General features: G+C 31.5%; 1 protein-coding gene across 1 annotated transcript in view; it reads right to left on the bottom strand.

The window, feature by feature from the left end:
• LOC129234259 (mitochondrial-processing peptidase subunit alpha-like) overlaps positions 1–24408 on the bottom strand; it is a 26070-nt gene extending 1662 nt beyond the window's left edge. The window contains exons 1-12 of the mRNA XM_054868254.1: positions 24357–24408; positions 21915–22141; positions 19291–19370; positions 16730–16812; positions 14353–14455; positions 13430–13522; positions 11436–11608; positions 10553–10658; positions 8724–8935; positions 4958–5048; positions 3083–3145; positions 2578–2722 (exon numbers count right to left, since the gene is read on the bottom strand). Coding sequence (XP_054724229.1) covers positions 2578–2722; positions 3083–3145; positions 4958–5048; positions 8724–8935; positions 10553–10658; positions 11436–11608; positions 13430–13522; positions 14353–14455; positions 16730–16812; positions 19291–19370; positions 21915–22141; positions 24357–24403 — 1423 coding nt within the window. The 5' untranslated portion in view covers positions 24404–24408. The remainder of the gene's footprint in view (positions 1–2577; positions 2723–3082; positions 3146–4957; positions 5049–8723; positions 8936–10552; positions 10659–11435; positions 11609–13429; positions 13523–14352; positions 14456–16729; positions 16813–19290; positions 19371–21914; positions 22142–24356) is intronic.
• Positions 24409–24598: the final 190 nt, after the last annotated feature.

Below are 24598 nucleotides of genomic sequence, written 5' to 3'. Positions count from 1 at the left end.
AAGCGTAAGAAAAGGCTAAGATGTGTACATTTTGCACCTAATTTGTAGAATTTGATAACTATGCATGTTCTTGAATCCAAAATCCATGACGAGATGTCAGTTTCCATGACTTTGAGCATTTTTTGCTGAAAATCATGACTTTTCATAACCATTTTCAATCATAGTCGAAATCCATGACTTTCCATATGCGCAGACAACCTGAATATAGGTACATTTACATATAAGGTCAGTTGGGGGGTAAAAGAAAACATAATTCATATGTTTCAACTTGTGATCCTCCTCTTTCTTTTGGATAATATGAGAAATAAAATTTTGTGCATCGTGTCCAAGGTGACACTCTGTGAGAGTAACTGGGCAAGAAAAGATTCGACTTTATGACTTTGTTAGCGAATAAAATCATGTTTACTTTTCTCCACAGACTAGGCAGTAAATGGAAACAGTTCATTTATTTTCCGATGAGGTTGATGTAATTGGATACTCGCTCTTTACACAGTCAGTTTAGAAGCTTAAAAATTCTTTCACTGACAATAAGTAAACTGTGGCTCGTAGGTCTCATCTCGCCTGCTGAACCCTCCAAATATTTTCTGACATCATTTAAAAAGAAAAAACATACAAGAAATTAAAATATGCATTGAATTTATGTAAAATACACACAAAATGTAACTGATATTAAAATTTAACTTCACAGAAAAAAACGAGGGGGGGGGGAGGAGGGGAGAAGAGAATGAAAAACTTGTAGTTCTCATTGATCTCAGAGTATAACATGTATGGAGAAATTGGAAACGCCTAAATTCCTGCTCACACAATTGCTTGGAAGCATGTGGAATTTTCAGACTGTCTTCTTTGTGTTGTCTAGTCTTCACTCACCAATGGTTCAGCTTCAAAAGTCACCACAAAAGCGGTAAGAAGAGTTTGTTTCCATTTACCATATGTTTTTATTTACCATAATTCAGCCTACTGTAAGTCTACTCATGAAATTTTGAAAGAAAATGAGCAAATTCATCAGGAAATAAACAATAATGTTAAGAAACAAATTGTAAAAAAAAAAAAAAAAAAACATTGAACTACCAAGTTAAGAACTTTTTGCTTTTGAATTATGGGTGCAGAATGAAATAGTGCAAGAGCTACAAGATTTTTACCATACTGAGACATAGTCAACAGACAAAAATCTGTTTAAAATGTACTTTGCAAAAATTAATTTTATACATCAAAAACTTAGAATCAATCAAGAAGAAACCTCTTTAATTTTTTTAGTGTCATATTCAGGTAAAAAATAATTTTCATAGAATGAAAATTTCCGTAACCAACAAAGGACTAACAAAACTTTTTGAAATAACTTAAGAAAGATTTGTTTAATTGAAGCAAAAACATGACTAGAAAATTTGACTTGCAAGAACTAAGACTTAATTGTAGTTAATTAGGATCATAAGAAAAGACAGAACTCATAATAGCACATGTTAGCAGTAAAAAACAATTTACATCTAAATACAGATGATGTTCACATATTTTTGGAACAAATTTTTTTTTTCAAAGATAAATACATAAACAGGTGTAAGAATTTTTGCTTTCCAATATGTTAACCCGATAGTCCTTTTGTTCAGTTATTATATTATGTCTTGATTTTCAAGATAACTTATTAAAATAACAAGGTTGAGTTTTTTCTACTCCTCCATCAATCTTTCAGTGTACTTCTATTGTCTGTTTGCAAAGAACTTGTTTCAAAAGTCCAAACTCAAATAATCTACAGAAGACACAGTCAAACGTAGTCAAAGGGAATACCTTAATTTGCAGTTGCATTTCTTATTTTTTTCAAAAAACAGTAAACTTAGAAGTACGGCTTGTGCAGCTCATCTTTATGAAAGCAATGCTAATTGCTTGAGTAAAGGGATGGAAATTATCTGAAAATACGCACTAAATGACATTTCTGAGAGTAATTCAAGTTAATGTTTTGACTTTTTTTTTCCCACTTTCTTTAAAGTTTTCTGTTATTAGAGCAAAATTTTCTCCTCCTCAGAAACCCAAATATGTAGCTTTTGATCTGTTTATAAGAGAAAAGAAAATGCATTGTTCCACACCTGCTTATTTTTATCTCAATATAATAACTAAAAATTTTTTCTTTATATAAGGCTAAAACTTTTTCCTCCATGTTTTTATTCTTAATTTGATTTACATAATTTCTCAAAAAAGTAGTGGCAACAGGTTAAAAATTCTTCAACTTTTGATTAATATTTGAATTAATTGTGTTGTGTTCTTTATGCGAGTTGTTCTCTGCTTTATTCCTTACGAGTGTGAAACTATTCTTGAGTTTGTGTTTTGAGTTTTTTTTGTGCAATTTTACAGCCCATTAATAAAATCGAAATTTTGTGATCTGTGAACGAGTCATCATTTTGTGCTTCTTTTCTTATTCGTATTAATCAGTTTTAATGATGCAGATGATAATTAAACCCTATTTCAGTTCGGTGCCAATCTCGCTTTAGTTTTAAAATTTAAATTTATATTCAAGGAAAAAGTCAAAATCATTATAAAAATGTGTGAATGCCCTATTTATAAATTAAATATGTAAAGTTAAATACAAACCTATTTCATCAATAAAATACTCTGGTTCTCTTCTGGTGCCCGTAGCGAGTACTTGTCTGCCAATATCTTCAAATATAACAGGTCTAGATTCTAAATTCATCAGTAGCACTGACTGTAACTGCGTCTTCGCACGATCTAATTCAGACTGGGGAAAAATACAGGAAAATTAGCAAAGAAGAAATGGTGCATATCTTGTTTGATGCCGTTAAAATATGCTCTAGTTGCATATTTCAACAATCACCATGACAAGACACCGCCCCCCTTTCAAATGATATATTACCCCAGAGATTATAACAAACAAGATGGATGGATAATATTGTCGAGTGTTTGGGGGGGGGGGGGGTCATGACTCCCATGACCCTCCATTTGTACCATTCCTGTGTGTGTATAAGTCAAATCTAAGATGCTAAATTGACTTAGAAAAAAAAATATTGAATTGAAAAAAAAAGCGATCATTTCAGTCAAATTTAAGATGCTAAAAAAGAGAGAGATTAAAACTCCTTACTTGAGATATTTGTCCAGTCATAGCTTTAAATTCATTTACAATCACGTCTACCAAGTCTTTCAGCTAAAAGAAAAAAACAGAATAAGTAAAGTGATTTCTAATGTGCATCGTGCAAGAAAGAGAATAACACCACGATATTAAACATTAATTCAATAGCTGAATGCTATTGAATTAATGTTTAATGTTTAATGTTTAATGTTGTTTTTTTCTTTTAATAGCAATATTAAAAATGAAACTGAATGCAACACTATATTGCTGAATAACAATAAAAACAAATAATTCATGACAAAGCACTCATATGATTTAACATGTAAAAATGACATTAAGAAAAAAAAATCCTAAAGACCCAGCACATTTGCAGCAATGTACTCAACTTACCTGATTAAAATTAAGGAGTATTGAAAGCTCTTTTAAAGAAAGGTGAAAATGTATCAGATCATAAATATAGTAAACATCTGTCGCATTAAAGGACTTTCTAAGGAGCTTACGCACCCTGGCATTGTTCACATTAAAAGTACAAGTATATATAAAAATGAACTAACTTACTTTCGTTTTAAAGCATTCTTGGTCCAGAATGCTTCAGACCAATTAAAGTCAATCACATACCTTATAAGAGAAATAGGGCATGTGATTGGCATATAATATTTTGAAAATCATGCACTTATGAAAACAGTAGACCCTCGTTTCATGCCGTTTCGATTACATGCAGTTTAAGATTTGACACCTTTATTTTATTTTACGTGTATGAGTTTCAGTTTTACGTGGAGGCAGTGCAAACAGATAACATTTTCCTTTCTTTCAAAATCCAAACTCCTAAAGATTGCAGATTACAAGTAATAAACTGTATATTGTAGTGCTAATAATCGAGCTTGGTCCACTGGAGATATTTTATGCGATGGGTTCCACAGTGCTTTCCAGAAGTAAAGTTGTTAAAACTCACACAGTTCAGAACTCACTGGAAGAAGGGCTTTTAGGAGTGACAAAGGGGGCGCCAAAACCTACGAGAATACTGACATCGGTGACTCACAACCAAAAAACGTTTACATTGAAAAATTTGAGCCACTCCTAGACAATAGAAATGAGCTTTCTGATTTGTTAGTGAAGGAAGATTCTATCATGGAAATGACGCAAGTGGTCATGGATGCGTTAATGCTCTGCGAAGAATGACACAGAAAAATTCTTAATGACTGCCAAAAAACTATCATAGCTCCTCTTTAAAAACAGAACACGAAACTAATTTGTTTTCTTTATGCATGTCGTGCGTAAAAGTCGATATAAGTACACATTAAATTTATTATACAGTTAGTCATCACTAGAATGAAGTAGGTTTTTTTTACCTACGGAACCAAACCCCTATTTTAACACTTGTATTAGGTCTCAATTTACGCGGTTTCGATTTACATGGCATTTTTGTGGAATGTAACTCCCGCTTAAAACGAGGGTCTACTGTACTCCAAAACATTGATTTTCTGAAAAAGGTTGATCCCAGATGTTTTGGATAATCATGAGCCGACCAAGCTAATTTTCTATCCACGGAAGATATGACTCTAGTCTTCTACGGTGGTTAAAATTTCAAAATTTTTTAAGGATACAACATGTAGCACCCCCTAGTTCAGCATATTTTAAAATGTCAAACATGAATTGATAAATAAAAAAAATCATTACACATTTTGATACAGATGAGGAAGAATCATATTTTCTTGAGCAATTACAAAAGGGAATTTTAAAATAAATTATTTTTAACTTTTTTTTTTTGTAAAACTGAAATAAAACACTTTAAAGAATTTCTTACACATCAAATTTAATTTATAAAACTCAAAATTTTTAGTTTCACGATTTAATGATATATGATTTTTAACTTATTTTTCTACTTACTTGATTTGGGTGTGCACTGGCAAGAATGCAAAATAACCCAGAGTCAGAGTAGGAATGATTAAATGCAGTTGCACTGTACATCCAATGGTACCTTTAAAATGTAAAGGAAGTTTTTATTAGAATCTTGAATCATATAAAATATGACAGCCAAACACCGCAATGCGAATTCAAACTTTTACAATGGGGTCGTTTCCAAAATTTTAAAAGTATTTTTTTTCTGAAAGAGCATGCTTAAAAGCATAGGATCTGACGTTTTTTTAAATAATTTGTTTAAGTTTAATATTTTTGAAAAAGTTACTTAAATCGTTGTTCTTTCATTGTTTATGCTTCTGCCGGTGACATCACAAATGATGAAATGCCATTCAGTGTTGCCATTTGCAGAAGAAAATATTTAATTCGCATCATTACTCACGTGTATTGGCAACGATAGGGTTGATAGCAAGCGTAGAGCGCAATTTTAATTCGCTTCTTGATTATCATAATGTGGAAACACCATAGAAAGATGCGCCCAAGAGCATCATATGTGACGTCATCAAGACCAAGGTTTGCTTGAAAAATCAGACATTTTAAAAATTTAACTAAAAAATAACTGTTGGGAAAATAAAAGTATTTTCTGGGTCCATGTTATTATTTTTTTTTGCTTATTCTATCAATTTCAGTGACTAAAAGTACTACTTTTGACAGAAGGAAACTATCCCATTCTGGTTACAAGAAAAAACATTTATAACTAGCCACCTTTGGCAAAAAGAAGAATGTCACACTGTGAAGGTACAGGAAAAGTTTGAAAAACACTTTAAGCTACATCCTATGTGTGCAGGACAAGTCAAACATAAGACAAGTTAAAAATTTAAAGTGGTCGCGACGACACTTCGGAAAATACAAACCAAGGAACCTGTGGAAGTCAAGTGAAGTGAGAGACTGTACAAAATAAGGAGGAGGAAATATAAAATACAATTCACGATGTCAAACTATTTTGGGGTGGCGGCGCATTGATGCCAGGTTAACCAACATGTTTCTAAGTACAGTGAAATCCCATTACAACAAACTTCAGAGGACCACAAATTTTGTTCGTTTAACAGGAATTTCGTTGTAACGGAAATCAAGTTACGTAATAGAAATTAAATTGGGACTGAAAAATATTTTTGTTCAAACGGATATTTCGTTGTATCGTTAATCGTTGCAACGGAATTTCACTGTATTTCTAGTTTTTTTTTAATTTCATTTAAATTGTAAGTTTGTAACAACTGTTTATGCTTATGTATGTATTTATAGAGCTGAACTAGAAACTTTATTTCAAGCAATGAAGTAAATGCCCGTTATTGCTCATGGCAAAACAAAGATAGTGGGCTCACATCAATGTATGCTATTTAAAGGTTTTTAACTTTTGCAGCACCAATTAAATAAAATATTGTTTTAAGATTTTCTACAACTAAAAATTGTTCAAACTACATGTTTACTGATTACAAGAAAAATAACATTATAGGGGCTGACGCTAGAAACAACTGCAACTGGTGGCACCAGTGAGAGATTAAGACACTGAATCTGCAAAATACTACTTTTTAATCATTCAAATTCCTAAATTTAAACACACGAAAAAAAAAAAAAAACAAGCTGATGTGTGCATCAAATGAATTCCTTTTATGCTAAAATAATGATAATAGTGCCATGGACTTGGAGTAAGCAAAGAAACTTTACATATTTTCACCCCAAGTTTGTTGCGAACCGAAAGAAAACAAGAAGTTCTGTCCAGAACTAAATGAGCCTACTTTCCTATATACCCATACTACTTTCTACTACCTGATCAATATTCTCAAAAATAGCAAAAATCGCAAATTGTTTCAAACATATTTTTTTAGTATCATAAGCTGATTTTTAGGAATAAAATATTCCTCACTCATCTTTAAAAAAAAAAAAAAGCACCTTTCAAACAAAGCAGCTAATACACTTTTTTCCATTAAAAAAATTCTTTAACAGTTTTCAAAACGAAAAAATAATAATTAAAATTAATAAGCTTATTGAAATAAATACATCATATTAAAAAAATCGTTTCTTTTTCCCCTGTTGCCAAAAATAATTTTTTAAATGAATTAATGCAATTACTAAAAAGTCATGCAAAAACTTAAAAGAAATAATTTTCATTGTCAAAAAAAAAAAAAAAAATCGTCTGCGTATATCTTTATGTAGAAACATGAATGACTTCGAGTTTATTCGCCGAAAACTGAATGCCTAAATTAAAACTTTAGCGTGAAAATAAAAACAAGTCATATCAACAATAATTAGTTCACAGTTAAAACCATAGCTGAGGAGTCAATCTCATTTTGGGATAAAGGAGTCGGAGTCGAATATCCAAAAATTGGAGTCAGTCATCTGTCCTCCGTGTATAAATTTTTGCCAAAGCTACGAAGTCAGAGTCGAAGTCGGGGAGTCGGAGTCCGATTGATTATCGGGCACAGGAGTCGAATCGGAGTCAGGTGCCCCTAAATTCTCAGAGTCGGAGTCTGGAGTCAAGAGATGTTTCCAACAAAATTTGTTTGAAGTAAATCCGCCTTCAAGTACGGAATCTACATTGACTTTCAGTTTCCCCGTAGGCGCTAATGTTAAGGGATTTGAACTGTTCAAAATTGAACTGAAAATTGTTCAAATCAAAAAGATATTTTATATACAAGTTTTTCATCAAAAGCTTTGTCCTACAAAGTTTGTTTGAAGCAAATTCGCCTCACAGTTCGGAATAGCCTTGAATTTCCCGTAGGCGCTAATGTTAAATTTTTTTGAACTGTTCAAAATTGAACAAAAAATAGTTCAAATCAAAAAGTGAAATATGGGAATGAGGTGTACTCGCCGAGATCTTTCGAACAAAAAAAAGTTTGTTCGAATCGGACTATTCATTCAAAAGTTATTAGGGGGGGACAGACAGACAGACAGACGGACAGACAGACCGACAGACATTTTCTCCCATCTCAATACCCTACTTTCCAATTTTTAATTTTTCAATACTTATTTAATTATTTTACTTATTTTTGACTTTTTTTTTGTTTTTCGCGATATTTTTAAGATGCATTAAGCCTTCTTTCATGCTTTTTTCTTCTTTTTCTGACTTTTACTGGGAAAGTAGGCTAAAAAATCGTTTTATACATATTCATTTTCCCAATATTGGCAATTTCAATGTGATTTAATGGTTAACTCCATAATAGTGCCAATAGTGGAAAAATTGAAACCAGATTAAAAAAAAACAAATTTGTCACTAAGTTGGCAACCAAAAGCTTGGCGATACATTGCCAAATTATAACACCACTTAAGTTTGCATTGAAATTAACAATGATTTCCCCCTAAAAAGGTATAAAAAAGGTATAAAAGACTCCTTTAGAAACATCCGAAAGCAACCAAAAAGGGAGATGCACAACTAGATTCCAAAAGGAGCCTACATACCAAATTTCAACTTTCTAGGACATGCTGTTCTTGAGTTATGCGACATACATACGCACATAACTACATACAGACGTCATGAGAAAACTTGTGTTAATTAACTCGGGAATCGTCATTACGGATATTTGGCGTGTAAATGCATTCTTAAGTACATATTTACCCGTGGTCGAGTCGAAAAAAAAAACTCAAGATTCATTCGGGGGTGAGCAGAATGGAAATTAAGGCAGATTTTTGAATAAAATTTTTTTGCGAATACAATACTTCCTTTTTTGTGAAAGGAAATAAAAAAGGAACAAAGGAAGCAGAGAAATTTAATATTTATACTGAATGCAAAGAGTCTAACCTGTTCAAAACATTTGTGTACAGTCTAGTATACATTCCTTTTCCTGGACCCCCGGCAGAAAAAGAGCCCCCTCCACCCATCATCGTGTTGAGAACGCAAAATGCAATAAAGTCCGAATGCTGATGAGAGCAACTTTCTAGGCCCAATGCGAAATGGGCAAGCTCAGGCATAGGGGATGGCCCGAAGTTAATGGCAGACATGTCTTTCTCCAGCTGGAAAGGAAAAACTTTTAGAAACAGTCGCTTATTCAAACAAATACACATTTAGTTCAGTGTCTCTTTTTACTATTCAACAGCACAAAAAGTAGATTGAATTAGTTTTCAAACCAAAACATGAACAAAAACTGGCGGTTTTCCTCAGCAATTAAAAATATGAGATTAGATTTGACCAGAAAGCAAAGATAGCGGAAATAGGTGGAAGGGACTTTTTATAAATTTTTAATAAATATCTGTAAATATCAGTCTATGTAAAAATAATTTTTGAATTTTAATAAAAAATTAAGCACCTTAAAGTGTCCCGTGTAACAGATTACTGAAATTAAGCCCTTTGAAGGACCTGCGGGAATCCCGTAAAAGAGTTTAACTGCACACATGGGTGTTCGGCAGGGGTCGTGCACTTGCAATCCAATGGTGTTTGAAAAAAATAAGTAAATAAAACAAGTAAAATAAATAATTTAAAAAACATATTAATTTGATATTTTTTAAAGCTTAACATTTTTAAAATAATTATCTATTCAAAATAAATTATTTCCATTTTAAACAAAGGATATACTACAAAATACTTAAACTACAAAGTACAGAGATGTCCCTTGTATAACATGGTTGATTCGTTCTGTGTAGTATGGAAATCGTGTTATACAAGACTTTTTTTAAAAATAACATTTTTATTTATTTTTAATACTAATTATGTATGTGCGTGTTAAAAATAAATTAAGATGTATTGTGTTATATCGAAACAGTGTTATACGAGACTTAGAAATAATGTAAATTAAGGGATGTGTACCTTGTTATATCGAAACCAAGTTTCATAACAACAAAGTGAAAACTTTTGAGTTATCAACCATTAACAGAACGAATTAAACAAAAATGAAGTTCCATCTTTTTAAAATATAACATTCGAGTTATAACAAAGCCCTGAAGTATTAAAATCAAGTTTCATACCGTGTAATATCGAAACCATGGTATAATAATCACAAATTTGGTACCGTGTAATATCGAAACGTGTTGTAAAAGTACCGCATTATACGAGAGACGCCTATATATCATGAAAAATAAGTCATGCTTCCATCTATGAGTGCTGGCAGAGGATGTACTTTCACCAAATGGTTTTTAAAATATAATCTAATTAATTGATCAAGGAGGCAGTAACAGTAATGTGCTTTAAAATTACAAAATAATTACTAATCTCATGTTTATGCCCACAAACGCCGGTGGGGGGGGGGGTGCATTCTTATACCTCCCACTTGGCTTTTAAAAATAAAACTAATTATAAAGGAAAAATATAAAATACTTTTTAAAATATTTAACAACATAAATAGTTTTTTTGTATTAAAAACTGCAAAAGACATCTTTGCAAAAGGGTGCACTTTCACTGCCTGGCTTTGATACTTTTATAATATTACATTTAATTTTTACAAATTATTAATTTCCAATAAGTGAAATTAAATAAAATAAATAAATAAACAATTGAAAATAAATAACTGTTTTCCTTTTCTACATGATTTACATGCGAGTGCACCCCTTGAATATAATTCTGCCGGTGCTCATTACTGGACATCAACATTGATAACTACTACAATAGCTTCTACTACTTTTTATTAAAGAACTCACCTTTACCAATCCACCAGTATATTGAGCTATTGATTCATCTATTGGCACTGTCTGATCTGAGCTCAGTTTTTCCACTTCCCAAATAGGTTTTTTTTCCACGAAATATCTAGCAGGATATTCAACACACATAAGAAACAATTAAAAATACTAAATTTAGTAAAATCATGAATCACTCCAAAAAAAAAAAAAAAAACTCTGAATGAAATACATTCAATCCAGTTTACAGAAAAATAAGAAATTTGAGAAATGTTGGGAAGTTTTCAAAATTTAAAACTTTTTTTTCAAACTTGGATGGTCTAAACTTTTTATTTCACCTACTATAAGAGACATACTGCAAAATGAATGTAGATAGTAATTATTAATTAGTTATACTGATAAAAAAAATGTGAACAAGAAAATGTCACTCATCGTAAAAATTATGCTAGTAATGGAGTACATTTGAGGCAGTGAGAAGCTAAGGGATGGAAGTGGACATTTTCAAGTTTTGAGTAAAACACGTTTGAAGATAAGGTCCTTGGTAGTCTTTCATTGAAATTTTTTTCTAAATCATGCTGTATAACAGAAAGTAACAGGGCTACTAGTACCATCTATTGCCCCAAGACAGAGAGGAGGTTCACCTACCATGTGTAATGGTTAGCTCAAATTTTTAATTTTGCCACTTGCATCTCTTTGCCTCTCACTGCCTCATTTGTTAATTTTCAATCAATTACTTCATTCTAAAACTAAAGTAGAACAAAAGTAGGAATTAATTAGTACAAAAGTTAAAATACAATAATAAGTTAAGCCAAACTTGCCTTTCTAAAACAGTTTTGAATTTTCATTTATTAATATTTCATAGAGAAAAAAGAATGCATAACCTGAATCGTGGGATGAACTCGCTTACTTTTGACAAGTTTCAACTAAAGCATCGTGTTCAACTCCAACACCAGCAACCACCATCCTTTCAGGAACAAAGTGATGCTTCAGGTATGTGAAAAGCATTTTTCGGTCAATTTGCAAGATGTTTTCAGGCGGACATAGCTTTGGAAGGCCTAATGTATTATTATTGTAAGCAGCCTGGGAAATATAATACAGGTTAAACCAGCAAAAGTGTAAGACAAATACAAAGGAAAAACATACAGAAACATTAAGAAATTAACTATCACTAAAACACATTTTATGAATTTTATGAGATTTAGAGATGTTTCTCGCAGGTTTGAATTTACAAAAACAACTATAGTAACTGTAAACGACAGTCGAGTCTCGGAAATCCAAGTCTCAAAGTTCGAGGTTCCACTTGATCCGAGGTGCTTCATTTACATTTTGCACTAAATTTTTGAGAAGCTAAAAAATTTATTTTCATTAAAATCTGAAGATAGTAATTTTTTGCTGGCATAAAACTTATAAAAAATGTGCTGTAAATGATAAAAAAAACATTTTAAGGTTGGTTTCAACAACATCCCTACAAGGCACAAAAAATATTCATTGACTACAAGATATGGATTAAGAGATAGATACCTTGGGTATAACAACTTGATATGTAAAATTGACATAGATATGCTACAAAGAATGTGTTAACAACCCTTTTGGAACATCCGATTGTAATACAAAAAAGGAGGTGCACAACTTGACGCCAACATGAGTTGCATTTGGAGTTGAGACCCCATTTGGAGTATGCTGTTCAGTTTCGGTCTCCTTATCTTAAGAAAGATATTAATGTATTGGAAAGGGTTCAAAAGCGGGCTACAAGGCTAATAAATGGACTTTCTCATTTGGACTACGATTCCAGGTTTAGAATGCTGAAAATGTAGTCTTGAGCAAAGAAGAGACCGAGAGGACATGATTCAGTTGTTTAAATTTATTAAAATGAAAGATGTTACGGGGCTAAAGTTTAGCACTGAAAACAGGACAATGGGTCATTGTTTCAAGCTATTTAAATCTCAGGCTAACATGGATGTTAGGAAAAATTATTATTATAGCAGGGTAGTGGAACCTTGGAACAGTTTACCGGAAGAGGTGGTCATGAGCAAGGGAGTAGATGGTTTTAAGAGGGCCATTGATCTTCACTGGGGCTTGTAAATTGACTAGGACCAGCCTAGCTGGGCCCAGAGCCTGTTGCTGGTCGTCACTTTTGTATTTGTATATAGGATATTTAAACCTTGCTATAACTAACTGCGTTTGGATTATCCAAGATACATACATCCACGCACATTGATACAGACGTTGTGACAAAACTCGTCGTAGTGGATTCAGGCACAGTTAAAATGCATGTTCTAGCTGCCTCGCTAATACAAATGGATATCGAGAAAAACTAAAGTCAATATTAATTTATACGCAATTAAAGGGAAATTTAAGTTGAAATTTGAGTGATAAATTTATTGCGAATACAATAGTCTCTTTTCTTTAAACAAGGAAATAAACGGTGGTCCTTATTATTTCATCTGAAGAGTGTACATTTTTAATCTGAAAGAATTTTAGGGATGCTCAGAGTTTTCCGTACTCCGAGGTGAAGTGAGCCCAAATTACCTGTGATTTTCGAAACTCAAACGTAATTCCATTTGGCCTAAATCATCTGGCTATCTACAATTAAAACTTCTCTGAATAAAATATTTCCCATAATAAAATTGAATTCTTTTTGCAAAGATTAAACTCATTACAAAAAAAAAAGGTGAGATCCTAATAAACACATAACTTTGAATGAAACAACCACACAAACATAAAAAATACCTTAACTCAGAAAAAAAAATATTGTTGATTTACAAGCAATATAAAAACAGATAAATAACTCGCAGGATAAAATGAGACATTTTTTAACAGATTAGTCAGATGCAAAATATGCATCTGATTGTGATTTTAGTGTTATGAATATTGGCTGAACATACAAAGCAAGATTCTTACCGCATGAATCATTTCCATCATTAGCTGTTCTTGATCTTGCCTCATTTCAATATCTTCTAACTCAAACTGAATTGTTTGCTGCGCTTTTTCTACCTATTTAAAATAAAGTCATTGGAAATATTCTAACTATTGAAGGAGAATACATTTTTAAAACAAATAAAATCCTAGCAAAAAAAAAAGAGGCAAAATAAAAAGGAATAGTTTAAAAGAAAAATAATTACTTTTAAAAATAAACAATTTAATAATAATAATAAACATTCTAAAAATTCCCAATTTCCTGGGACAACCCCTCATTTTCAGAATTCATATTTTGGTCCCGTTAACAGCATTTGTTCTGAAAAACAATAGTCCTACTGACCATTGGCACTAAAGCTGCCAATGAGCAAGTATTTAGCTGAACAAACTGCTTCATATTTAGCTGTACAGTTTTTAAACTAATGATAAGATATCTGTGACACATGTTAAAGCAGGGTACATTAATAAGCAAAATAATTTAGACGAGTAACAAATTTGTTATTTTGTTTAAAAAGAATACTTAGTTTCGATTTGTTATCCATTATTTAAAAAACTGTATCACTAGTAAATATAAAACAAAAAATATTGATTTTGATTCAAATACATCTATCTTCATACACTTCTACCACAATAACAATAAAGATAAAAAACGTAGTGGTAAAACTTTTTAATTAAAATTAATCATATAGCATCATGAAATTTAAACTTTGATACATGGTCACCTTAATAAAAAGACAAAAATTTTGTCTGAAAGAGTTACTGTAAGAGAGAAGAAATGAACTAATAAACTACTAGATGCACAAATAAACCATTCCAACCAAAATAAAAGCACAAAATAAATAACATGAAGTTATACACGAAATAAAACTTAGACAAATTTTATATAATCAAAACATGTATTCACTCACTTCTTGTAAGGAGAACTTGGGCCTCAACACAGCTTCTGACAAAAGACTGATAACTGGGTCTAAACTTTTGGTGTTTGCAGAAGCTGCATAGATTAAAGTATCCCTAAAATGACATCACCATGTTAGAAATATGCCTTTTGAAATTTTATACCACATGATATAAATAAGATATAAGATATAAAAGTAAGAGGAATAAAAACAAAAGATGTGACAGTTTTACACTTAAAAACCTATTTTTGTTTACTTTTCTGTGGTTTTTACGATATTAGTAATTTTGACTAACGCAGAATTGCCAATACAGTTTTCAGTAGAAAAATTAAGTAAATTTGTGAACTGGGACTTACATTACTATATTCAATTTAAATGACTGTACCAAAGAAAAAACTTAAAAATACATAAATACAGTCAAACTTGGACAATTCGTCTTTAATTCCATTTCGTGGATGATTCGAAGTTTTTTGTTGATACCTCAAGACTTGTATTATTTAATGCGACAGAATCTTGGCATTTCAAAGCCCAACTTCTTTTTTACCCTTCCAAAAAGGCCAAAATATAGTTTCACTGCAATTATTTGCAAAGTGGCTGAATTATTTTCAGCTCTTATGGAAAAAATTGTATACGACCTTTTAGATAAAGAAAATTCTAAACAACATTGACATTGCAGCAATCTGAAACATCTCAGTATTTTCAAAAACTGCAGTTTTTCTGACTTAAAATTAGAAGATTTTTTTTCTTTTTGTTACGATTGATGATTTTATGACATAAAAATTAATTTTTTTTTGGATAACTCGAAGTTTTGCAGTGGCCCCTTGCACTTTGAATTATCCAAGTGCAGCTGTATATATATTTTTTAAATGCGTGTTTTTACTATCCACAACAAAAATGAAAACTTTTGACTGAAGTTTTGTGCACTGAAGAAAGAATATAGTAGAGTCTCGAAAGTTGGAGGTTTTGCTCAGTTGGTGGAGTTTCATTTATATTTTAAATTATAATTTTAGTAGTTAAAAATTTAATTTTTAATAAAATCTGAAAATAGGAATTTTTTGCTGTTGTGAAACTTAGTAACTATGTACAGTAAATAATAAAAATACATTGAGAGGTTGGCTTCAACAACGCTCCTTAAGTCACACAATATATACTCATATACTACACGACATAAATTAAGAGATGCCTTCAATACCTTGAGGAAAAAAGTTGCATTGTGTATAATTGCATATCACTAATTTTACCTTTTTTTTAACAAATAATTGCCGGAAAATGCACAGGAAAGAAGGGTATTTAATTTTGCAAAGCAATAAAATATTTTTTCTTCATTTGATCAATTTTCCCTGAAATATTATTTTTTCAAGGTTGCCTGATATTTCTCTGAATTCCCCTGATCAATAAAGTTCCCTGACTTTTCCCTGATCTGTCGCCACCCTGAAACTACTGTAAGGAAAAAAATAAATAAATCCAGAAAGTAACCTTCTTTCAAAAAAAAAAAGTGTATTGCATATAATGTGCTTGTTATTTATGGATTTAATTATATGCCAATAAAGTAATCAGTTCAGAAGCAATTATCGTTACTTCGATTTGTTCACATTTTTTTAAAAATTAACTACATTAGGTTCCTTTTAGAGAGGTAAAGTTTAATTTTTATTTATTGAACAGAAATTGTAAATTCTTTAGCACTGGTTTAGGGGTGGTAACTTACTGCTTAAATGTTTGCTTACTTAGTTTTAATTTAATTTTTATAACATTATTCGTTATTAAACAATATTTAACTGTTTATTAATACTAATAAGATACATACACAACTTATATTCATTTTTAAGCTGAACCTATAGTTTTTATGATATTAATATTTTTTCTTCCCAACTTCGATTTTTCCGGCATACTGGAAAGGACCCCCGATTTTTCTGGCATGTCAGATAATGCGGGGTAAAACACAAACCTCATGACAAGACTTGTCGAAATGGATTCGGGCGCTGTCAAAATGCCTGTTTTGGTTGGCTTGCGCACATAAATACGTACAGATATTGCCAAAAAAATTAAGTCAAAATTCATGTAGCAATTAAAGGAACTTTATGCTGAAATTTGAGCGATAAATCTTTTGTGAAGAAAATAGTTTCTTTTCTTCACATGAGGAAGTGAAAGGTGCTTTTTCTTATGTCTTCGAAGCAGTGTAAATTTTAAATCTGGAATAATTTTACGGATAATCCGAGTTTTCAGTACTCTGAGGTGACCCCCAATTACCTCGGATTTTTGAGACTTCACTGTAATTAGCTAGAAATCAGATGTTAGTAGGTCTGCAGATATTTGAGCTATATAAACTAGAAATATCAAAATCAACTGAAACACATACACACAAAAAGAATAAGAGAAGAAAAATACACACCTGCTACCTTGACAATCGCATATTCCACCATATTTTTCTAATTCTGCCAGAATAGCATTTTTGTCCTTAAATTCTGCCGTAGACTAAAAAAAAACGAATTAATCAAAAACACTTAAACTAGTAAAACACATTAAATTTATAAAATATTTTTTGAAAGGAACGTTAATGTATTTCCAGCACTTACACCACAAAACATAAATCAAACAAAAAGTAGAAAAATATTTTATCATTTAGTTGCGGCTGCCCGAAACATTTCTTTAAATGTGCAATATTTTTTTTCTTTCCTTTTTCAGAGCTCAGAGAACACAACTTTTTACTTTGAATTTATTGCAAACATCAGAGGGAAAGGTTTAATTTTACAGCTTTTTTTCAAATATGAATTTTTAGTTAGGCTTTAAATATATTACGAATACAATACATACCAATTCCAATAACATTAGATTCAAAGTCAGAATTTAACATGGGTCAGGCATCAGAATGAGAAATCAGAAATTCAAAAAAAAAAAAAAGCATTTTAGAAGTACAAGTTCTAATAAATGGACATCTTCATAGTTATATGAAAAATATGATTTTAAAAGATGCACCAGGAAACCTTGGGGTGTCTACATTAAATTTTTTCTTTTAAACTATGAAGTCTTTTTTTTCAATACAGTAGACCCTCGTTTTACTCGGGGGTTACATTCCACAGGAATGCCACGTTAATCGAAACCGCGTAAATTGAGACCTAATACTAGTTTTAAAACAGGGCTTTGGTTCCGTAGATAACAAAATACTTCATTCTAGTGATGACTAATCGTATAATAAGTTTAATGTGTACTTATATCGACTTTTATGCACAACATGCATAAAGAAAACATAAATTAATTTCGTGTTCTATTTATAAAGAGGAGCTGGCTATGATAAGTCTTTTGGCAGTCATCAAGAATTTTTCTCTGTCATTCTTTGCAGAGCATTAACGCATCCATGATCACTTGCGTCATTTCCATGATAGAATCTTCCTTCACTAAAAAATCAGAAAGAGCATTTCTATTGTCTTGGAATGGCTCAAAATTTTCAATGTGAACGTTTTTGGTCGTATGTCACTGACATCATTATTCTCGTTGGTTTTGGCCTCCTTTCTCACTCCTAAAAGCTCCTCTTCCAGTGAGTTCTGAACTGTGTGAGTTACAGGGTTCATACTCTATTTGGCTGAAAAAATTCCATGACTTTTCCAAGACTTTTTCATGACTTCAATAAAAATTTCCATGACCTTGTATGCATTATTTAATATTTAACAGGAATAGCACTATTTAGTATTTAACTTGACAATTTTTAGAAATGAGCATTAGCAAAAACTTCTATATGAATGCCACTACTTCATTGAAGCACTTACTCGTAATGGGAAAAAATAACAGTGTACATTTAAAAAACTAAACTATTCTTATTTGTGTCTTCATCATATAAGTTTAAGTAAAGTAAAATCGCAGTAAATGGAATATAATGATGCTTAAATGTCTAATACTGTTTTTCATAAACAGGCAGAATGACAGCCAATGGGACAAAGGCAAATGAGTCATCACTTTGATTCAATAAATTTGCTTCAAAAGTTGCTTTTTAGTGTCAACAATGCATTTAATCATCCACATGGTTCTTTAAAGTAAAGCCACATAGTTTAGTTTTTTATGTTTCTAATCTAGGTAAACCATTCAGTAGTGAATAAATCTTCTGATTCAAAAGTACTTGTTTTGTTTACATATTTGCACATTTTCAAGTGCATATAAATTAACAAGTTCAGAAATTTCAACACATAATATGTGAATCCCGACATTGAACGTAGCAGTGGGCTGCATGGATTAGTTTTGCGAGCTGTATGTTGGGCACTACTGTTTTAGAGTATATTAGAATTCCCCTTTTCCATATTTTATCACCTGACTAAAGATCTCTATTTTCTAAAACCTTCAACAAATTAAGATAAACTCTGATAAATTTAATAATAAAGTTAGTTTTATAATAAAGACGAGTGATGGAAACCAACTCGGATGCAATTGAATTGCGTTTTTAGAGTGGGCCTGGCCAAACCAAGAACTTGCAAGTTTGCTACTACAGAATATAAAACATACGAAGTGTTGAAAATAATAATTAATTCAAAATGAGTGATGCCTAAGCAGTAAAATCACATCACTAAAAAAATGCGAGTGGTTGCGACAGAAGTGGATGCAATGAGATTTATAAATTCAGATTTGATTTTTGGATCGTTCAATTTTCGACTTTTAATAACTTTTATGTGCTACACTATTAAATAACTTAAGATTTCTAACGTTCTTTTAGTTACTGTTACTTTCTCTTTGTCCAGGACATTTTTCCATGACTTGAAATAAATTTCCATGACTTTGAATGAAAATTTCAATTTTCCATGACTTTTCCAGGTCTGAAATTTGGTTATTTTTTTCCCATGACTTTCCAGGATTTCCATGACCAGTACAAACCCTGACTGTATCATTTTTCAATTTTCATGTACACATATAAATTATGTCTCTGTGTATTTGTTAATTTAAGGAAGAAATAGAAATTCTTATACTTACATTGAACGCTAATTTTTCAAGAAAGTGTGAAATGCCACTTGGATAAGCTACTTCATATCTTGAACCAGAATCAATAACAACTAGAAAATATTTAAAAATATGTATAATAGTCGCATAGGCCATTTTGCATTCAAATGAAATTTTTTTAAGAAGAACAATTGAAAACTTTTTAGAATAATTCTGACCTCAGGGTCAGACTAACGTAAGTCCAAAAATGGTGATTTTCAGGTTATTACTGTATCATATTTAGAATCTTGAGCTACAAGAACATCATTCTACGTATATAAAAAAAATCCTTTATAATCATTTACCAGTGTTAGAAGAGTATGAGTACTAAACTTTGTATGCAAATGTTTTTATGCTCTCCTGCAATTTAGGGATAATGGGACTTACATTAGATGAGCTTTGAGGTACAGAATTTATTTCTTACATTAGTTTGATAAGTATATTGTTAGTACACATGTAGGCATGTATCTATTTGTTTAAGATGAGATGACATTTTAAAATTCTAGCTTGACTTATTCATAATCACAAAAGTTTTGAAGTTAAATAATAATATTTCCTTTTTCTTAATTAAAAAAAAAAAAATCCAAAAACTTTTTGAACATCAAAATAATTTGGAAAACATTGGGAAACAAAAGGTAATCTCTATTCATAATGAAAGTATTAATGTAAAAATTATTGTTATGGTATGAGACTTGTACCCTTTCTTTTAAACCAATTCCTGTAAAAAAATAAACATAAAAAAATAATATTGTATACTAACTCTAAGTAATATTGCATAGTAACTCTCCTAAGCATTCATGCTAAAATGAAGCACGTTGTTAGAGAAAATTATTTAAAAGCAAAGCGGTACACTTAAAGCAGTCACTCATCAATATAACATGTGCTACAAATGCATAAATAAAGGAGCACTATTTACGAATTAGAAACAAAAAACTTAAAAAAAAAAAATAAAATAAAATAAAATCAATAAAGCAGATATAAACTGAAATATTTGACAATGTACACACACATATTGTCAAATATTTAAATTAGTTTTCTACTAAAACATTCAATTATTCAGAATTAAATTTTTATAGACAATTTTGGCAAAACATGTAAAAGAATTTTTTCCTGAAAGAAACATTACTTTGAATCAGTGTCAGAAATAAGAGTTTAAATCTAGGCATCACATGACCTAGAATAAAAGTTTATAATTGTCATAATGAACAGCCTAGATGTCATTTTTAATTACTCAAAATATATGTATCGAAATATATATATTTTTAGTTAAACACACTGCTGTATGCCATACATTGCTGATTGCATTATTTGTAAAATGCATAAAAGAAAATTAATTTTGAAAGACAAAATTGATTGGAATTGAAAATACTTGTAAAAATTTATCCTTCAAGCTCATCTGCTCATCACAGTCAGGGGAAAAAAAAAGGTTTAATTTGATCCCAAACTTTAGGCATCAAATTTTGCAACTAAGGTTGGAGATCTAGGCATCAAACCAAAAATTTTGGTTGTAAAATGCAACTACTTATTTCTAACACTTTTTAAAAGCAGTTTTGCACTTTTAGACCAGAGATACATAAATCCATTTATAAAAAACTTTAAAAAATAATTAACAAATTCAACAAGAGATCAGGCAATGATAAAAACAAAGTCATAAAAAACATTGAACTATCAGGTTTATTACTTTTTATTTTTGAATGATATGGGCGGAAAAATAAGTCTAATTGTGGGAAAAAAAAAAGCTTCTGATTATACTGAGACTCACTCCAAAAAAAGTTTAAAAGAACACAAAAACATTTTGCATTACATCAGGAAACCTGCTTTTAATTCAGGCAAAAAGATAACTTAAAAAGTTCCCTTTAAATTCCAGAAAACAGATCTAAAATTTAAGCACCAAGTATAGAATATCAGGTCCGGATCTATAAATTTTGGGTCCCCCTGCAACAAAATCTGTAGGGGTCCCCAAAGGCCAGGGGTGTATATTAGCAAGTAGTGCTAGTCTTTTTTTTTTCAATTTCTTGGGCCCCCCCTGTTGCGCCCCTTAATGACCAACCCCTCCCCTGCATGTACGCAGATTCTGGCCTGTCAAATATATTTAAATTTGTTAAAGTATTCAGTTTCAATTCACTTCAACTTCCAGAAAATTATACAAAATTTAAGCACAAAGCATTAAACATACTTAAATTTCAGTAAGTTACCGCCCATTAGCCAGGGCTAAGGCAGAAATACATGAAATACACCATGCCTTGCCTGCAATATTCGAGTTGAACCAAACCATTGCTTCGGTCACTCGTCTGATCTGCTAATTCTATATTAGCTACCAGTTTTTTTGGCACTCTTGGCTTCCTTAAGAGGTTTTCCACCTCCAGCTCAGTCACTTTCCTATGCGGGGCTGATAAGTGCTAATAAGCACAAAATTGCAGTCCTCGGCTGGAATGACTGAGCTGCCGGTGTATTTCATGTATATATTTAAATTTGTTTGCTACTTCATTGCCAAATTTTAAAGTAATCTAGAATTGAATAAACAGTTTCTCGATTTTTCATAGGCAATTTATTTCATAACATTAATTAGAAACTCCTCCTGAAAGAAACATGACTTTGCATATGAATTTATAAAATACCTCCAACTGTACAAGATTGGCCAAACTTATTTTGGGATGCAACACGGAGGCCATTTGAGAGAGTTTCAACTTTGGTTTCATGGTTGGTATTTCTGCTGGATGCGTAGATAGGAACAGGAGCTGAAGGCAAAGGTTCTGACAACGACGTCTTCCACAGAGATTTCAAGGCAGAACTTTGGGTCGAACGACATCTTTTGAGTTGCAGACTGAAGTAATTTGTCACTGGGCTGAAAATATTTTTCATACAGCATAAATAATCAGTAGAACACAGATATTTTTATAGATACAAATGTGACAACGGGCAACAGTCTCTGGGCCCGGCTAGTTGATTTATTAGTCCCTATTGAAGATAAAAGGCATTCTTAAAGCTATCTGGGGCATTCCACGGTATTTTTGACATTTATGTAGAGTCCGTAACGTGACCTTTTTTGCCATAACTTTTTAATTTACTCTTTGATTAGCATACTATTTTATTTTGATATTTTCCTACCAACACACCAGCTCAAATTAAAATAATTTGCAAATCAAACGGTAAATTAAAAAGTTATGGCAAAAAAGCTCACGTTACGGACTCTACATAAATGTCAAAAATACCGTGGAATGCCCCATCTACCCCCTTGTTCATTACCGACTCTTCTAGTAAGCTGTTCCGAATGCCCAAAACCCCACTAAAGTAGTAGTTTTTCCTTATTTCCAGGTTAGCCTGAGATTTGAATAGCTTAAAACAATGATCCCTCGTCCTGCTTTCCATGCAAAAATGTAACGTATTGTATATTCAGTCAACAGTTGTCGGACTATGTTATTCGAACAACGGATAACTACGCATGTGCCAAAACTGTTGTTTGAATTGCTGTTCTGACAAGTTGTCTGGTTATACACAGCCATCGTACTGTATTATTCAGACAACAATTGTCTGACTTGTTATTCAAACGTTTCATTGCCCTATGATTAGCAAATCTGGAATATTTTTTATAACAATACTCTAGAAGCTATTATACTTGTTCTTTATTTTCTGCAACCCCCAAGGACTATGACATCATCAGCAAAATAATTCATGTTCTCAGAAATATTTTTATGATTGTCATTCATGAAAATCATACTGCATTTTCCTGCTTATAATCCGCAGGCTCTAAATCGGCCAAATAAAAAAAAAAAATCTTTACATAATTTGCGCCAGCATATAATCTGCAGATGATAAGATGTGAAAAAACGAAGTTGTTTTGATTTAACATACAATTTTAACAACTAAACTAAAAACACGAAGGTAAAAAATAGGGTATTGTAAAAACAAAACTTAAAAAATTATTTAGTTTGAAATTGAAATCCTAAAATGGAATTTTTAAAAATGTTAATAGAAGGTTAAGGGGCTATGCTTCGAAGATTTTTTGAAAATGAAGTATAAAAGAAAAAAAAAAATCAAGCTTTAGATGCTAGGGAAGGGCGGAAAGATTTCGAAATCCAAAGTAAAACTCTTTTATGCTATGTTTTATAAAATTAGAGGAAACAACAAGGTTGAGAGATTTTACAGGAAAAATTTTCAGCAGCGTTAGCAACAATGGGCGGACAATGAGCAAATGTTAGGAGGAATGGGAGTAAAAGTAAAGCCTCATAGAATGTTCATTAAAACAAAAAGTAACAATTTTAATGTAACATGAAGGCATTGACCTTCTTTTGTATTTTTTTTTTTTTTTTTGCCGTTAAGGGGGTTAATCAGCTTTCAAAGGGGGGGGGGGGGGTATAACCACTCTTCAATTCCACCCATGGTGAGATTCTAATATTGAAGTCTTCTCAAGCTATCAAATAATCACTCTTGTTTCATGCCGGAAAGGTACAATTCAGTTTCTACACTAACTCTTTGAAAGTACTAATACATATGCTTTTTTGTAATAAAAAAGCAGGAAGCTCCGACGGGAGGTGACCTCCCAGAAAATTTCAACAAACGCAATTTTGTCTGATGATTCGGTTAATTTGGAGACAATATTGAAATTTGCAATTCTAATTTGTTTTTTGCCTATTGTCTCCTTTCAGAGCCCCCCAGAGCCTGTGCTGGTGGTCACATTTGTATTTTTAAGTATGCGTGAATGCTCTTGTTTTATTATTTGATAAATTGAGAACTTTCCCCTATCCCAAAAATTTGAGTTAGGGACGCCTCTGCTAATAAGTAATCTCTGCTTTCGCAACAAATAAAAATAAACCTCATGTATCAGATTAATACGCACAACGAAAACCAAGTAATTCACTACGAAATTTTCAATGCTGAAAAATTATAGTTAATTCCAAGGAAAGCAGATTTAACATGCAACTTCGACTACCAAAATCAACGAATTTCAGAAAAAGCGCAGAAAGAAAGGTATAACTGATGCGAAAAATTAATAATTATATAAAAGTAGTTGTTTTTAAATTCACAGTATTGACATAAATAAATTACAGTGAATGACATACAATAAAGGTATGCGATTCAGCCGAACCGACGTCAAGTTCGAAGCCATGCTTGTTGTTGATGATTTAACTAATGCCAAGCCAGTGAACAAATTTCCTACTTCATTTAAACAAATTTTTAATGAAAAATATACTTCTAAACGAAAAGTTATGAATCTTATAAATTCAATATCCAAACTAAAAATCTTTTATTTCGATACAAGAGTTTTAGAAAGGAGTTTGAAGTTATATTTTTCGACTCATCA

The sequence above is a fragment of the Uloborus diversus genome, chromosome 1, assembly GCF_026930045.1.
Source record: "Uloborus diversus isolate 005 chromosome 1, Udiv.v.3.1, whole genome shotgun sequence".
Taxonomy (NCBI): Eukaryota; Metazoa; Arthropoda; class Arachnida; order Araneae; family Uloboridae; genus Uloborus; species Uloborus diversus.
Note: the sequence above shows the minus strand (reverse complement) of the source record. Positions and strands in the feature narration are given on the sequence as shown.